The sequence below is a fragment of the Tamandua tetradactyla genome, chromosome 1, assembly GCF_023851605.1.
Source record: "Tamandua tetradactyla isolate mTamTet1 chromosome 1, mTamTet1.pri, whole genome shotgun sequence".
NCBI classification, from domain to species: Eukaryota; Metazoa; Chordata; class Mammalia; order Pilosa; family Myrmecophagidae; genus Tamandua; species Tamandua tetradactyla.
In genome coordinates, this window is record NC_135327.1 from 194,320,194 (window position 1) to 194,337,918 (window position 17,725).

The following is a 17,725-nucleotide window of genomic DNA, read 5'->3' on the forward strand; positions in this document are numbered from 1 at the left end:
ACTCCACCATCACCTTTGACTTTTCTCCCATTCTCTGTGGGATATAAGGGGTATTTAGGCTATGCCCATTCTAACTTTTTCATGTTGGAAGTGACTGTTGATAATTAGAATAGGGGGATAGAACTAGTTGATGTTCTGGAAAGGCTGACTTCCCTGCACTTCAGGACTTATCTGGTCCAGGGACCCATCTGGAGGTTGTAGGTTTCTGGAAATTTACCCTGGTACATGGAAGGGAAAGGGAACACTTTACAACAGAAACTCAAGTCCACCATTATGGATTGAACTGTGTGCCTCCCACAAAAGTATGTTAAAGTTCTAGACCCCACTACCTCATTTGGAAATATGGTCCTTACAGATGGAATTAGGTGAGTTAAAATGGGGTCATATTGGAGTAGGGTGAGTCCTTAGTCTAATATGACTGGGACCCTTCTTTATAAGAAGAGGAAATTTGGACACAGAGAGGAGAGCACCCTGTGAAGAGTGTCATGGATTGCTGTCAAGCCAGCACCAAAAGGAGGAAAGAGCACAGAACAGAGTCTTCCTTATAGACTACAGACGAAGTACAGTCCTGCTGTCTTTGATTTCGGACTTCTCACCTCTAGAGCTGTGAGAGAATAAATTTTTGTTGTTTCAAGCCACCCAATTTGTGGTACTTTGTGATGGCACCCCTCGAAATTTAAGACATCCGCTTTCAGTTGCTTCATACTTTCTCCCGGATCTCTACTACCCAGCACTGTGGCTCATTGTCTTGGGCATTGAGGGGCGGGGGCAGGGGAGGGAGAACCATTTCTCCTCTCCTGGGAGACAGACGCTCCTTCAAGCTGGGGGCAAATGGAACTGCGTTTCCTGGCTGGCCGGGAGCCTACTTCCCCACGAGGATGCAGTCTTGGCAAGTTATTTCATCTCCTCAGAGACACCCTCCGGACTCACCAGGTGTAATTCATTGCTTCTTTAGCTTTGGTCCCATGACCCTCTGCATCTACTTCTATTACATGCTGTGAGTACCCTCAAGACCAGGAATGTGTGCGATTCCTCTCTGCAAGCAGCCAGCAGGGTGTGGCGTTTAAAAGCATAGGCTCCAGAATCAGGTGCCTTCAGCATGCACTCTCGGTGCTACTGTGCACAAGTTATTCCAACTCTCTGAGCCTCTTTCACATTATCAGAAAAACTGGACCACGAATTGTGGTGCCCACCCATAGGGTGGTGGTGAGGAGAAATAAAGCAACACTTGTAAAACTTTCAACTTGTACAGTACCCGGCACTAAATAAATGTTCAACAATTTTAGTTTATTACTATTAATTATTATAGTGCCAAGCATCTAACAGTGCCAGACACTTAGCAGGTACTCCATCCATGTTTATTGAGTGAATGAATGGATGAGTGAGTGAGCTTGGGCAAATGCTTCAACTGCTCTGTGCCTCAGTTTCTGCACCTATACAATGGGAATAATAGTAGTTATTGTGAAGATTAACTCTGTTAATACATATGTAAGAACTTAGATTGGGGCCTATTGTATAAATGTTTTCTACTGTTATTGTAATTAATAATAATATTCAATCTTTTCACATTGCCTGCCCAGTCCCTCAGTAGTTTCTTTGGAGCGGTTGCCATGTGGAAGTATAGCATAGATGCAAGTTCCGAGAAGCATTGCAGAAGAAGAAGAATTCTGATTATTACAATGCCTCAGCAGCAAAGGAACTGGAGTGGGGGTGTCCTGGGGAGGTGGATTTTCTCTTCACTGATATTGAGCTAGACAACCCGTTTCCATTTCAAACTTAGCTGTTACAAATATCTGACCTTCTGTGGCACTGAGCCTGAAACGCTCAATTTCCCACTTAATAATACATTGTCTTGCATTGTTCTCCGGTTCCTCCCACCTCCTCTTTGCCTATTCAAATCCTAGCCACCCTTCAAGACTCAGCTCAGGACCCCCCTCCCTCGCGAAGCCATCCCTGGCTGCTCCAGCCCACGCCTCCCCCCTTCTTTGAACTCCTCATGCACTTCTATCCTAAAGAACATAATGTAATACCTGGGTCTACACAACCATGGGGGGCAGGTTAGATGTTTTACGAAACTCAAGCCTTCTCTCCCATCTAAATTGTAATGTTCGTGAGTCTTTTCTCCCCAGAGCACCCAGCATTCAGGGCCCGTTATCTACCAGCTGCTCCTCTCATTCTGGTCTATACACTCCACAAGGATGAGATCTTTTGCTAGATTCCCTACAACTCTTGCACAAGGCTGGGTAGAGTTTAAAGCTCAGATAGTCTTTATGGGGGGATTATTAAAACGTCTGGGTCGCCCTGCCTGCCTGAGTCAGTAGAGCCTGCTAAATGTATGGAAGGAACCCTTCTGATGAAAGATCTCCAAGTATCTCAGGCATATCACCCTAACCAGTAGTTTTCATTGTCCAGCCCCAGAGATGGAGACGGAGGAGATACAAGAGATCGAGCCTCAGGGAAGAATCCTTTGTCGCACTCATCAAGTGAAAAGCAGATTCCACCAGAGAATGGATTAAGCATCACTTAAGACCATTCACTTGATTTTGCTCTAATTCCATCCCTGCCAGAGATGCTTTTTATCACTAGCTTAGTTTCGTAAGCATGGTGTTACCTAGATGAACACAGAAGCATTCTGTGCACTTTAGTATCTTCCAGCACAAAGCATTGCACTGGCCTTGTAGTTTACTGATTTTTCTCGAAGCTGGACATCTATCACATTGGTGGTAAGTGAATTTGGCCCCCATCTCCCTCAAATGCAAGAATCTGGGTCTGTGGGATGAAATTGAATTTTCTAATCCGTTGGGAGTTACAGGGACGTGGAGATCATTCAGCTCTCAAGACCACCAGGTGAGGCCCTAGAGCAGCCCGTAGGCTGCCACCTCAGGCCTTGAGCAGCCGCCTCAATGACCACCTTATTACCCTTCTCTAATTGTGCCCTCATGGAAAAAGATCGGGAAGCCCAAGTTCCATGGAGGTTAGGAAAGGCAGCTGAGTCACTGACTGGAAAGACGAGTTGAAAGAACAGGATCTGGAGAATTAGGTTTGGCTGAGGGAAAAGGGAGGTGGGAACCTTCCCCTCTGTCCCTGCCTCAGTGGTGCATACATCCCAACTCTACCTGTGCTCAGCTCCACAGTCAGCTCCACGTTCTTCCACAAAGCCTTCTCTCTGTTCTCACACGCCTCCTTTTTCCATATGTCTTTAGCCTTTAGTCTTCAGAAAGCCACTTAGCATTTATGTTCTCCATTTCATAGACATTCATATCTCATCTCCAACCATATTGTAAGCTCCTTATGGACAGGTGGCATGTTTAATTGTCCCATATTCTTCACCATGTCTTTTACAGGACTGGGCACATACTGGGCATTCTATATCCACTGCTACAGTAAATCTTTCTCAGACCAAGATTGGGGAAAAAGAAATAAATTTTAACTAATTAATAAAACATTTTCTTCTATATATTGAAGGAGTAAATTTGTGTTTTACTTTTTCAGGGACTTCCCACAAAAGCTTGATTCTTTACCAAGATGGGGTGGCGTGGGGTGGGGTGGGGTAGTAAAGGTTGATTTCAGTGAGACTGCCACTGTTTGAGTTTGACAGTCATCCTTGAGCCTTAAGAGACAGTTTTCCCTGAAAACACATTTCATTTTTTGATCCTGTATCCCATTTTGATGACTACCTTATATACCAGGCTGGGCTCTAAATGACTTTTGACTATTTTGCAAACAAAGCCAAAGAACAAAGATATGCTTTGTAGAGAATATTCAAGAGGGTGCGAAATCCTGGAAATGTCTTAACACATGGTGGGTCTCACCAAATATGCTGCAGGACCTGAAAGCTGTTCTCCCATAAGTATTCCAGGATGATTAGAGAAATGAAAACATTGGTGTAACCAAGATAAATGTTGTTATGATGTGCTTGATTTTAAAAGACTATTAGAATATATATATATAGAGAAAGAGAGAGAGAGGGAGGCACTATCATCTTTCACCTTGTATTCTGATCTACCTTAGTCCCAGCCAGACTGGCTTTGTTTTATCTCTAATTGAGGACTGATCTCTTTTTCAGTTACTTTAACTGTTATTGTATTTAGCTATGCTAACTTTCAGGGCTGCAGCACTCCATTTCTGGGTCTTAGGTGTCACAGAGTTACTCAAAGTTCCAGGGAAATACCAGCTGATACAAACATAGCTCTGTGTCTCAGAATCTAGAAATACACTTACAACTTCAGATTAAGCGTGACCCCAATCTAGGCCCCAATTTTCTTATAAGTATTTTCTGAAAGCGACCTTAGCATAGTTGTTCTTTTGTTTCTGGCTTATTTTGTACAACACACTGGGGACACATTGTCCCCAAGATTTATTCAGTTCATTGTGTACCTCTTGATGTCCTTCTTTTTTTTAGCCCACCATATTCCATCATCAAAATCTATCACAGTTCACCATTCTGCTTCTCGGTCATTATACCCTTCAGCTCCTTCCATCTGTTGGGCATCTTGGATAATGTCCAAAATAAACAAATCTTGTCTTACAGTGTCCTCAATTGGTTGTACAATCAGCAGCACTCTCAATTTCAGACAATTTTCATTGGTCCAAACTAAGAACCCACAAACACCCCCTTATCAAACATCAAACCAAAACTATCCCTTAATTCTCCAAACTCAGAAATCTGTTCAGTAGCAACTCGTCGAAGTGTACTCTCTGCATATGTTATATTTCACAATTTAAAAAAAACTTAAAAAAAAAAAAGACTGTTTGGTTACTTTTTAAGCTGGAATCACAAACTCAATACCTAAGTATCCAAATAGGCAACTTCAGAGAGCAAAGCAGAGCTGGGATTTAAGAGATTGGGAAATGAGGACTGTGGGGACAGCAGCTCCAATCCTTTCGTCTGAAGAGGCCAACTTCAGCTCAGCTCCACCACCAGTGACTAGACCTTACCAATTTTCACGGTTTTCCACGACACACTAAAAGTCCAGGTTTTTAAGTGAAGTTTATGTGCACAAGCAGGTACATAATAAATATTTGTTAGATATTTAAAATACTGCTGGGGAGAAGAAAAGTTACTCCTGTTTTCTTCAGCCACACCTGATACATTAACCTGCAATCACTTACTCTTATTGGTTATCAAACTTAAAAACTCACTTGCATTCAGGTCCACCTTTTCTGTCTCCCCTTGTCATAGAGTAACAGAGGCTTCCCATCTATGGTCAGTCCCTCACCTGGGTCCAGGTCTCCTTTTTTCCTACTTTTTCAGGGACTTTGCTCTTTTGATTCCTTGTTACACTGTGAATTCTGCCTCAAATATCCCACACGCTGCTTTCATCAAGATTGTCAGGGACTCCTTGCTATAACAACCAGACAATTTGGAAGTCCCTGGCTTGTGTGATCTCTCTACAGCCTTCAACTGTTGACTTCTTCCTCCTTCTTGAAACATTGCCTTTTCTGTGCTCCTTTGTTACCTCTTCTCAGGGTTTTCCTTTTCATTCTCTGGCACCTCTCCCTCCCAATCTCCTTCACAGGCTTCTCTCTGTCATCTCGTAAATGTTGGAGTCCCTCAGGGCTCTATCCTTTCTCACTTCTTGGGGAGCTTATCCATTACTCCATAGCTTCAGAAGTATATGTTAATGGTTCTCAGAACTCCAGCCCAGGTTCTCTCCTGAACTCTGCACCCACATGACCTACTTCCTTTTGGTCACACAAACTAAACAGATCTAAGACTGCTCCTCCGGCATGAAACGCCCATGCTCCCATGTCCCCCATCTCAGGGGATTGCCACTTCATCTAGTCAATACTGACACAGAAATCAAGCCAACGTCTTCGATCTCTCCCTTCCCTCTCCATACGCCCCACTCACTCATCAACAAGTCCTACACCATCTGCCTCTTAAGCATCTCTTTTATCCATCCACTTCTTTCCTTCTCCTCTGACCCAACCCTGGCCCAAGGTCACCATCTGTCACATGGACCACCAATCTGCAGACCATTTGCCTCACTCCCCTCCAGTCAATCCAACCCCCCCACAGTAGAGTCATTTTCTGAAATGTGTAGATGTAAATATGATCATGTGTCTCCCTGTCTAAGTCTTTTCATGGTCTCCCACTGCTCTAAGATAAAGTCTAAATTACTTAACATGTGTGCAAGGCCTTTCTTAATCTGTCCCCTTCTATCTCTCAGGCCATTTTTCTAGCCTCTTGCTCTCTCTACTCTATGCTCTAGTCACACTGGACCCTGGGCCTTCATACACTACCTTCTTTGATTTCAACTTTCATTTGGCTACTTTCGCTCATTCTTCAGGCCTCATTTTAGAAATTTCACCATTAGAAAACCTCTCTTGACCTTTACTAAATTTCTGGATGCCCCTACAGTATGCTGTTTATTGTAAGCTCTTTGAGAGTAGGGGTCCTCTCTGTCTTGCTTACTATTTTTTCCCCAGTGGCTAGCACAGTGCTTGACACAAGCAGGTACACAATGAATATTTGTTAGGGTTATTCTGGTGATGATGATGTTAGAATTGTAAAAGGCCTCTGCCCTCTCATTTTAATGGTAAGAAACCAGAGGCCCAGGGAAATCAACATTCTGCCCCAAGTCCTAATGAGGCAAAGGAGTAGCTCAAATTCAGGCCTTCTCACTCCGAGTCCAACATGCTGTCCATCATCCTACCATTCCCCTTTACTGCTTGACAGCCAGTTCGAGCTCTCTGGCTTGCCTGCACTGGGGAAAGAGCGTTACAGAGACTTCTGGCTCAAGCATCCATCATGAAGAGACACTGTTAGAAAGTGTGTACAGAAGTAATCTACCCCAGCCATTAAATGTGGTATCTTCTTCCTGGTGCTGCCAGGCAGGATGGCAGCTGGGGTTGCTGCTCTGAGAGCTCCTTGGGAGAGTTGCAAAGAGAGGCAGAAGAACAAGAGCTACAGAGTCCATGGGGGCATGCTGTTTCCAAGTGAATGGCAAAAGGGCATCCTACCACCTCTCTTTGCTCCCCCTACCTCTTTGCATTCTAACTTTCAATATCTGGCGCAAGGGAAGTGCATACGAATGTTTCTTTCTTATCACATTTCTAAGCTAGAAGCAGGAGCCAGAGTAGTACTTTGGCAATTAAATGTATAATATTTTGATTCGGAAAAGCCAATTAATAGCAGCTGGCTAAATTTAACTCACCCAGCACTGGGAAGGGAAGAGGTATCTGTGTGCAAATGATGAGAAGAGTCAGGGATGTCCTGCCAGACTAATTTAACAGCCCCAGAATCTTCTGATTTTAACTTTAATGAAACTTTAAATACATAGACAATCATTCTTTCCCTCCCCCATAAAGGTTCCTGGCCCATGGGGTAAGGGAATAGACAAAGGAAGCACCAGTTAATCCCTGGCCACTAGGCGTTTGGGGAAATGTCTGCTTTCTGAGGGTTTTTTTTGGGGGGGGGGGGGGGCTTCCAAGGACTTAGGCCTGGCCTGTTCCCAACAACAGCTCACTCTTAGCATTATATTTGCTTTGAACGTCCGAGTTAGGTATCCTTCCCAGACTTCTCCCCCAACAAGACAGTGAGGGACGGAAAAGGTCCCGCAGGGGTCTAGACCTTTGGGCATCAGCCCGGGGACTTCGGGGTTCTCCAGCCCCGGAGACCTGGGAGCATTAGTCCCTCAAAACATTGTGCAAAAGAAGGCAAAGGAAGGGTCTGGGAAGGAATTAGGATCAGAAGAAGAGGGAGGATGGTGCCACCTCGGGAGGAGCGGGCCAGGCTGGGGCGGAGAGGTCAGCGTCTGAGGCCGCGCGCACGACTTCGCCGTGGATACGCTGGTGCCGCACCAGGTGGGTCTTGCGGCTGAAGCTCTTGCCGCACTGCGGACAGGAGAAGGGGCGGAAGCCCGTGTGGATCGCCTGGTGGCGGACCAGGTTGGTTTTGGAGCTGAAGCTGCGGGCGCAGACGGCGCAGGAATGGGGGCGACTGCCCGTGTGCACCGCCTGGTGGCGGCCCAAATGCGACTTACGGCTGAAGCGGCGACCGCACTGAGTACAGGCGAAAGGCCTGGCGCCACTGTGGGCCCTGGAGTGGGCGACCAGATTGGGTCGCGAACCGAAGCGGCGGCCACACTGTGCGCAAGGGAAGGGTCGTTCGCCAGTGTGCACTCGCCGGTGCCGCGCCAGATGCTGCCCGTGGGCGAAGCCACGCCCGCAATCCGAGCAGAAAAAGGAGCGTTCACCCGCGGAAGCGCACTGGGGCGCCGCTGAGTCCGAACTTGGACTGCATCCCTGCACGCTGTGCGAACAAACAAAGGGCTCGGCGGCGGGGTCCAAGGGGGCACCCAGTGCACACTCGTGGCACCCAAAGGGGCGTTCCTCGCTGCGGTGCAGACGCTGGTGCGTGGCGAGGTTCTTCTTCCAGCCGAAGCTCATGCCGCAGTCGGAGCAAACGAAGGGCTTAGGCCCAGGAGGGGAAGGGGTAGGTGATGGGGCGGGGGAATGGGACAAGGCTGGCGCGTCCGGAGAGGGCGGAGCCCGGCCGGTGGCCTCGTGCACCCTTTGGTGCCGCACCAAGTGCTGCTTGTGCGTAAAGCTGCGTGCGCACTGCGCGCACTGGTAGGGCCTCTCGCCCGTGTGGATACGCTGGTGTCGGATCAAGTGCGTTTTTTTGCGAAAGCGCTTCTCACACTCGGTACAGGGGAAGGGCCGCTCCCCGGTGTGCGTCTTCTGGTGCGAGCCCAGGTGTATCTTCTGGCTGAATCGCTTGCCGCACTCCGCGCACGGATAGGGCCGTTCTCCTGTGTGCGTACGCAGATGGCGGGTCAGATGGGCCTTTTTGCTGAAGCGCTTATCGCACTCGGAGCACGGAAAAGGCCGCTCGCCGCGGTGGCTGCGCTGGTGTAGCAGCATGTGGGCGCGCTGCGTGAAGCTGCGGCCGCAGTCCGGGCAGGCACAGGGGCCCTCGCCACGGTGCAGTCTCTGGTGCAAGCGCAGGGTCAGCTGGTCCCGGAAGCGCCGCTCGCACTCCCCGCAGCCATAAGGCTTCTCGGAGTTCGGGACCCACGCGGACAGTGCGATTCCACTCAGTGCCCCTGGGGCCCCCGGCTCCAGCTTATACGCGGTGCCCAGCGGCCCCAAGTCCGGCGCGGGGAAAGGGCTTGGGAGTAACGAGAGATGCTGGTGCCATTCGACCTCCTCATGTGCCTCCTGATCCTCATCCTCCACCTTCACCTTTCGAATCATCCACTCGTCTTCTGAAAAGTCAAAAGAAGGGTTTATTAAGCCCCAAGTGCCCAAGTTTTATTTGCTAAATACAGTGTAACTCCCACTTCCTGGAACCCTGCAGTCTGGCGTCTGCTCCCTTCACTCTACTGAAACGTTAGTGGAGATGACCAAATACGAAGAATATCGCTCAGTCCTGCCTCTCACTCTCTGCAGCCTGCGACGCTGGTGAATCCCCGATTTGGGAAGAGTTCCTCCCAGGCTTGCAGGACTCTTGGGAGCATAGAGTCTGCCTCCGTAGCAGGCAGGGATTATCTTTCCACCCCCTGAATATGGATGTTGCTAAAAGTTCAGCTTCCACACTTCACTCTGCATTTGCAGATTTCCTGTGGCCCATTTCCAGCCTGGGCTCCTTCCTGGAACCATAGTCTCACCTCCAGTTCAGCAGCAACCCTTGGCTGGCTGCAGCTGGGAGGGTTTACCACCAAACACTTGATCTTTCCAAACCTAACCCTGGCTGACTTAATGTTAGGAGGACAGCCTCCTTCTCCCAATCACCCAGTCTGGGAACCCTGACGTCTCACCTTTGGTGCTTTCCTTGCTCTCTACCTGGGTCTCCAGTTAGCCAGAATACTGTGGTATTCCTTCCTGTTGCTTCTCAAATGCCATCCCCCTGCTGCTACTCCTTTCATTCCTGCTGCTATAGCCAGGTGGGAAATCCGTTTAGGAAGAGGTGGGTGAAGTTTACAGGACTTGGGGACCCAGTCAATGTTGTCTCTCTGACACACCCAGCCTCTGGAGAAAGAGGGAGCCTCAGTCCAAGGGGAGGTTTGTGATGGAGTTTGGCTAGAACTCTGTCCCTCTTAGATACTGCAGTGACCCAGCCAAGAGGAAGGAGGTCAGGGTCTAGTTTCTGCATGTCCACCTTGGGTTTTTCTCTGTCATTAACCAGCAGTGTGGCCTCAGTTAAGCCACTTAATCTTTCTGAGCTGTGTTTTCTAGTTTGCTTACATGTAAGGGCTGAACTACTTTCAAGGGTCCTAAACCTGATGCTGCATCATAATCTCCTGGAGTTTATTTACAAAACGCATCTAGCAAAGATGCTTTTCCTTAAAGCTCCCAAAGTAGTTCTGGTTTGAGAACCATTGAACCAGAAGATCTGAAGTCCTGTCTGGCCCTAAAAGACTGTAATAGGCCTGAGCCTGAATTACATTACAATTAAATCTATTTCCAATTTCTCCTATAAAGCCATCAGTTCCATCATGATAAAAACCACTGTCTATTTATCATGCTATAATGTTGCTTTCATTTTCACTGTGCTCTGTTCACTGTAAAAAACCATCAATAGTTCCTTATTATTTACAGGATAAAGTAATTTCTAGCTATAGTCAAGACTCACCCAACCTAGTCCACCTTTCTTGAGTATTCCCAAATGTGAACCCTTCACCTCAACCATGCTTATCTCCTGCTAACCCTAAATCAAAGTCTTTTCTCAATCTAAAATGTTTCCCTATCCTCTACTTCACTCCTTCATCAGAACTGAAGAGTATACCTCTCTCAAAATGCAACACTTATCAAAAAAAATTGACAAACCCAATGCCTGGGTGTCTCTTACTATAAGCTCCTATAGCACTTTCCTTTTAGCACTTTTACACTTACTTGTGGCATGTCTTATTTTTTTGGCGGGGGGGGGGGGGTGTGCATGGTCTGGGAATCAGACCCACGTTTCCCTCCTAGAAGGCGAGCATTCTACCACTGAACCACTCTGGTGTGTCTTTATTGTTATTTGTTCTTTGATTCTTTCCTAGTTCACATTAGTGCCAGCTTAACTTGATTTTAGCTTCTGGAGGCAGGCATCTTGTGTTCTATTTCTTTATGAATCTGATCACAATTAGAATTGCCGCCATTTATTAAAAGCCAACTACAGCTGAAGCACTGTGTACACATTGTCACAGACCTTCACAATAACCACGAAATCACTGCTGTATTATCCCTATTTACAGGTGAACAAACCGAAGCTCCAAAAGTGAGGTAGGTATTCTATCCAAGATTGATCAAGTAGTGAATGTGGAGCAAGGATTCAAATCAGTTCTGTGTAACTGAAGACACTAAATAAATCCATGTTGACTGAACTGACATCACACAGGCAAAAGATGATAAAGACGGTGGTAGTGGAAAGAAGTAATGAGTGAGACCATGAATAGAGCATCACTGTTTGATGCCTGGATATGGGTGAGCTGAATTGAATACAACAGATCTGGAACATTTGAGTACCCCTCAGATCAATGGAGATTTGAGAAGGGGAGCACGTCTGGGGAGAGACAGTGAAGAGAGATCAATATCCTACATCTTCATGGGAATTGTAATACAGGTCATCAACAAGCATGCATTTAGACTGGGACAAATAAGGAGGGGAAGTTAGGACTTTTAGAGGCTGTTTGGGTGAGGGTTTGTTTCTCTTTGATGACCAGCCTCTGTGATTACTGCTGTCTATAAAAATGGAGCAGAAAGGTCCCAGGGCCTGAATTCATCCTGGGTTTGAGGAGCCTTGGAGCAGCTGTCCTTACAAGGACCAACCAACTTTGCCTCATCATGTAGGAGCTCTGGAGCATGCTGGGTCCTTTGTTTCCATTGCCTGACCCCATGGTGGGGCAGAGAAAAGGGAAGACTTACCTGGGCAGGGGCCCGCAGACTCAGCCTTCTGTGTTGTGCATACCTTCCCCTCCTTGAAGGGACCCTCTCCTTGTCCAGACTGGCCACCGTCCTCATCACTGGGTGCTTCATTCCCTGGCAGAAAAGAGGATTAAGGATTCCCGAGACATCACAGATGGACAAAGGACCCCACTGGTGCTAGGAAGCAAGGGGTATTTGAAATCCCAGTCCCAGCCCCACCCCACAAAATTCTGTCCCACATCATACCTGCAGGAGCCAAATTCCCAGCTGCCCCAGGGCAGCCTCAGGCTCCTTCAGGCAGGGCAGCTACTAAGGCTGTTAGGTTGCAAGAACCACTAACTATGAGAAGTTTCTGGGGCTTACCTGAGGCTCCTCAGGATCCCAGTTCAAAGCAAATCATTGAAGAAAACCAGAATGTCAAAAAGCCAGGGACACTCTTGCCACAGGTGCTTCGCACTGACTGTTCCCTCCCTGTGACTGAAAGCTCTTCTCCATCCTAGATATCTGCTTAGCTACCACCTAAACTCTTTCAAATCTTGCTCAAATCTTACCTTCCCAATGAGGCCTTCTCGTACCAACTTTTTTTAATTCTAGGACTCACCCTGCCCTCACCTGCTGGGACCTCAATCTTTCCCTACCCCCACTCCCCCCAAGCCCACCTTTATTCTCACTCCTCACCCCCACATAGTGCATATCATACTAACACAGTTTAATATATTTACATATGTTGTTTGTTGACTCTCTCCCCTCAGTAGGATTACTTTGGAGATAGGGATCTTTGTTTAGTTGGCCACTGAGGATTTTCAAATGCCCAGAATAGCACCCAGCACCCAGCAGATGCTCAACTAATATTTGACAAATGAAGGAAGAAAGACTCCCCAGCCTAAGCAATCCTCCATGGCTCCCATTTACTTACTTGAGTATGTGCTCAGGGCTCTCTCTTCCCTGGAAGGGGACATCTGCTTCTGAGTATTATGGGATCCTTCCCCAGGCTCACTTTGGGGAGCCATCTCTGGCTGACCCACAGAAAATCCTGTTACAGACAGAAAGATGAGTCCAAGTAAAGCATCCAGATGGTCCAAGGTGAGCCTCTTCCCCTCCCCAGCCCACCCACGGGGCCTTTCCCAACCTGCCCAGGATGGATAGGGTCTCTAGCCGGCATGGACAAGGGACTAACCAGGCTTCCCAGAAGCCTGGCCAGGTATCAACCTCAGACCCTCTGAGTTGAGTCAAGAAGGACAGGAGAAAGAGGAGATGTAATTTATTTATGAACCATATTGTTCTAGAGTACTCACATGCACACGGAGCCTAGCACAACCCTACCAGGCATTCAAATATCTCCTGGTGATACTGAAAATGATGCTGCCCTAAAGGCTTCTCAGGGTCTCTGGGGTCCTGGAAGGGCTAGGAGATGCAGTCTCCAGAAGATGTCTCTGCTGCCCGAGTTGTAGGGAAGCAGGTGACCTACATGTTCCTTAATCCTTCTACTCCTCTGCCCACCGCCTACCCATCCAAGTTCTTTCAGTTCTGCTGGCTCACCCAGGGAACTGAGGGCTTCGAAAGTCTCTCTCATGGCAACCTGGAGTAGCTCCTCCTGGGGATTGGGCCACAGACCCTAGAGAGAAAATATATTCTTGTTCAGATTCTTCCCACCATGTCTTCCATCTGGACCCTGGTTCTGTCTGTCCTCTTTCTCTCCAAAGAACTCCAAAGGTGATGTCCCTCATCTGTATGAGGGAAGCTGGATTTCAGAAAGCAAATGAGATCTTTGAAGGTGACCCAAGGAGAAGGTCTTGAAACCACTTCTGCCAGCTCTGGCCAGGTCTGGAATTCAGCCGCCTCCAGCCCCCCTCACCTAGCAAGGTCACTCAGACCCAACCTCAGCCCAACAGTAACCATGCCCCCACCCCAAAGCCCTCAGGGTGCTCTTGCCTGGAGAAGTCTAGGATTCAATAGGTTCTCCAGGGAGTAGATGGAGGCTGTGAACCCAGGGTGAGGAGGAGGGAATTTCATCTCCTAGGCCCTCCAGCTGTCACTACGGGAGCTGGTGAAATAAGATCCAGCCAAGAGGGCAGAGGTGAGTGTCACTATTGGGCTAATGGTGGGGTAAAAATGTCTTTGCTGAAGGCAGAAGGCAGGAAATGGCTTTTGCTTCCTCGCCCTAAAATCCTACCTCAAAGCCATCGTCCCTTCCAGGTGGGACTTCCCCAGTCAGGGACTGCACCCCACTCCCGATCCCCTACACCTTGTACTCCTTTTCCTTTTCCTTCTCCGGCAGGTTCCCCGCCCCTAGTACAGCAGACTCCCCTCCCCCCCTAATCTCTCTGGCAGCCTTCCCTCTGCCCCTCCCCTCTCCCTGGCTCTCTGCCTTCCGTCCTCGCTCCCGCTGAATCTGGCTGGCTCCTCCAAGCTCCTCCCCCTGCTCCACCCCCCTGCTCCTCCCACTAACCCACAGCCAGCTGGGGCAACCCCTCACCGCCCCCTCACTGGTCGACCCACCCCAGCCACCCCCTCTCCTGACCCTCCGCTCTGGGCTGTCTCAGTGGTAGAGCTCCCCTCCCTCTACCCCTCCCCGGGTGCAGAGCCGCCTTTCCCTTCCCTCCCGGTTCTCCTCTGGCTCCCTCCCCCTCCCCGGCTGCACACCCTCTCCCTTCCTTTCCCCCTGCTCTTTTCCTTCCTCCCCTCCGCCTGCCCTCCTCCCTCTCAGCCCTTCTCCCCCTCCCCTCCCCATCTCTCCTCCCCCACTCTGGTTTCCCTTCCTTCTCCTTTCCTCTCCTCACCTCTGTTCCCTCCCTCCTTCCCCTCTCCCCAACCCTCCCCTCCTCACACCATCCCTCCCCCTCTCCCTACACCAGCCCTCCCTCCCTCCTGCAGCTCTCCTTCCCCTCAGAGGCCCCTGTCTCCCTTCCCCCTCTGCCTCCCCAGCAGGCTCTCTCTTCCCCTCCCCCTTCCAGTCCGTTCCTGAGCTCCCTCCTTGTTCCCCTGTCCCCCAAGCCTGGGGGTCTAAGGCTTACCCCTGCTCATTCCAGACCCTCTGACTTGCCCTGCCTCCCAACCCCTTTCTCCCCGACACACCTCTGCTGCTTCTCCCCTCCCTCTCAGTGGCTCCCTTCCCTATTTCTGCTCCCCACAGACTTCTCTCCCCCTCCCAAGTTTTCCTCCCGTCCAGCCCCCTCCCCTTCCACCTCCCGCCTCCATTTGTCCTCTAGAGCCTCACCTCTCTCAGCCCTTACTCCACGCCTGGGAGCCCCCTCCCCTGCTCTGGGACTCACCTGTCAGCGCCCTTCTCTACCGCCCCTCCCAAAGTGCGGGTTTTGCCTTCCCTCCCCCCTCAGCCCCCTTCCACACCCCCTCTCCTCTTCCTTCTAATGAGACTCCCCACTCCCACGCCCAGGGACCCTCCCTCCCCTTTCCCACCAGACTCCCACCCTCCCCCCTCTCTCCTCCCCGCCGTTCTCTCCAGACCTCCGGTCCCTCTTCTTCTCTACAACCCCGACACCACCCCCACCCCCACCCACCCAGCCAGCCTTGCCCCCTCTCCCGGTCCCATCCCCTCCGCCCTCCACCCCTTGCTCCTCCCCTGCCCGTTCTTTCCCCCTTCCCCCCTCCCCCGAATTCCAGACCCTCCTCCACTCCTAGCGCCCCTGGCCGGGGGGCTGTCACCTGCGCGGAGCGGGCAGTGAATGCGAGCGCTGGTGTCGAAGGGGAAGCAGGCGGAGCCGCGGGCGGCTCGGAGACTCCACGGCCCTTACCTGGCGGGCCGGCCGCGTCTCCCCGCCGCCGGGACCCAGGCGTCCGGGCCTCCTGCCGGCCGGCCCTGCCCACAATGGCGCCCGCTGCCTGCAGCTCGGGTGCCGACTGCCCGAAAGACTGACGGACTGACAGCTCCGAAACTTCGCGGGGAGGGGAGAGGAAAAGACCGGGAGGGAGCGGGAAAGCGGCCCCCGGGAGGGAGGAGGGACCGAGGAAGCCGGAGGGGAGCAACAGGACACCCGGACCGGGAGAGGTGGTGGCGGGGGGACTCCGGGAGTGGGGCTACCGGCGGGAGCAGGGCGGGGCAAGGTGGGCAGGTGTCGGTCTGGAGGGGAGACGACCGGGATTAGGTGATGGAAAGTGGGAGCAAAGGAACGGAGGGGGAGGGAAAGAGGGGGGAGAGAAGGGAGGGGTGTTGGGGGGGAAGGGCTGGAGGAGGGAGAGGAGCGCTAAGGGAGGAAGGACTCCCGGGCTGCGAGGGAAGGGTGCTCGCAGCCGCCGCCGAGGGAGGAGCCAAGGTAAAGGTGGAGAGCGGGGTGGGAGGTGGGGGGCAGAGGGAGTGAGGAGTTGGGAGGAAGAGGAGGTGGAGTGTTCGGGGGAGGGGAGTCAGTGTGTCTGCGCCGCAGTCTTTGAGTTGCGTGCGCCAGTTGAGTGTGTGTCTCCGCGGCGCTCGCTCCTTCGGTTGGGTCGACGCTTCGCCGGCCGTCGGTTCCTCCGTCTGAAGAACTGCGGCCCCGTCCCCCTTCCACTCCGATTCCATCTGGATCCACCCAGACCTATCTATACCCACTGGCCCCTGAGTCCAGAAGGACCTCATCTGAGACCTGCCGCAGGAGCCGGGCATTTTGAGGGGGGTGGGGGTGGGGGTGGGCTGAGGGGGTTGAGGGAAGGCGGGGCAGAAGAGCTGGAGGCCAAAGGAGAGAGGGTGGGGCCTTTCGAACTGGAAACTGTGGACGGATCCTTGAGTCCCAGTAGAAGACTGGGCTAGAGGAACACCAGGTGTAAGGCTGGAGTTAGGCTGCGCACCAACTCTGAGGGCAGGGTGGTCCAGAGGGGCAGGAAGGGAGCTGCAGGTGGGGAGGATGTTTTCTGGGGCGTGGTGGAAGGTGCCCCTGTGGCCTGGCTGAAACCTCTTGAAGTTCCCCCTCAGCCCTCAGATCCAGCTCCTAGGGTACACAAGACTTGACCGTCCGTGCTTCCTGCTTGCAGTGTTTTTTTCTTCCACCTTGCCATCTGTGCAAAGAATGGAGAGAAGCCTCCACTCTTTCTGAAAGATACCTTGTATCTTGTCCTCCTAGAGCTAAAATCTGGGCCCCTGTCCTTAATCTCTTTCTCCAGGGTCCCTTGGAGTCCAGCTTCTCTTCCTCCTGCCCCCTTTAGGGAAAATGGCCGCTGTGATCTGTGTTTCTTCCCAATTAAATGCTCCCTTATGACCCAACATTTAGAATCCAGATTCAAGAGTCTGTGGAAGAGAGCACAGGGGTGAATGGCCGTAGAGAGCAGAGCGAGCCCCTCTGGCTACCATCCCCTATCACAGGTGGATGTACACCTGTGAAATCAGGTAAAAATGATGCCAAGACTCCTTGAAGGGGACAGAGAAGCATGGCACAGAGAAGGTGCTCCATCAATAGCTGGCCGACTGATGGTTAGGGTTAGAGGCCCGTGAGCGGATGGTACCTGAAAGAGCACCATTCTACCCCTCCTGAATGGGCTCCCTCAGTGTGTCAGTGCCCAGCCTGCTTATTAAAACTGCAGGGATGGCCCTGGGGCACGGAATGTGTCACTGTGTGGGTGTTGGAGTGGGGGAGTGTTGAGCATCCGTGTCAGCCTTCCCAGACCTGCAGTGGGAGTGTGAATGGGTGTGAGGGGCACGTGGGAGCCTGGCAGGATGAGTGACTGGGAGAGAATGTGGCCCAGAGCATCCTGGTGTGAGTGTGGGTTGTGAGTACCTGAGAGGCAGTGGGTGACAGTGTGTATATATGTGAGAGAAACTAGAGTAGATTAACCCTGTTCAGCAGTGAACTGAGGAGCTCAACGCTAGACCCTCTTTTGACCCCAAGACCTGCCCTGGCCTAGCTTTTGGCTCTTGGCTCTCAGCAGCCTTCTCTCCCCCAGG

At 50.9% G+C, this 17,725-nt stretch overlaps 2 protein-coding genes across 7 annotated transcripts in view; one reads left to right on the top strand and one right to left on the bottom strand.

The window, feature by feature from the left end:
• Window positions 1-7,247: 7,247 nt before the first annotated feature.
• On the bottom strand, window positions 7,248-16,403 carry ZNF467 (zinc finger protein 467). 6 transcript variants are annotated; one of them, XM_077149415.1, is made up of 6 exons: window positions 15,520-15,614; window positions 13,789-13,900; window positions 13,396-13,471; window positions 12,773-12,889; window positions 11,857-11,970; window positions 7,248-9,215 (listed from the first exon to the last, which is right to left on the bottom strand). In XM_077149415.1, exons 2-6 carry the CDS (start codon window positions 13,867-13,869, stop codon window positions 7,693-7,695), a joined length of 1,911 nt encoding a protein of 636 aa, XP_077005530.1. In that variant the 5' UTR covers window positions 13,870-13,900; window positions 15,520-15,614; the 3' UTR covers window positions 7,248-7,692. The 6 variants fall into 6 exon arrangements, with proteins under 6 accessions (XP_077005530.1, XP_077005523.1, XP_077005542.1 ...); XM_077149408.1 differs by lacking the exon at window positions 15,520-15,614 and adding an exon at window positions 14,030-14,209; XM_077149427.1 differs by lacking the exon at window positions 13,789-13,900 and having other exon boundaries at window positions 15,609-16,403.
• The window catches only part of LOC143682278 (SCO-spondin-like), a 60,192-nt gene continuing 58,006 nt past the window's right edge, over window positions 15,540-17,725 (top strand). Inside the window, exons 1-2 of the mRNA XM_077159102.1 lie at window positions 15,540-15,918; window positions 16,064-16,127. Of these exons, the coding sequence (XP_077015217.1) occupies window positions 15,540-15,918; window positions 16,064-16,127 (443 nt within the window). The remainder of the gene's footprint in view (window positions 15,919-16,063; window positions 16,128-17,725) is intronic.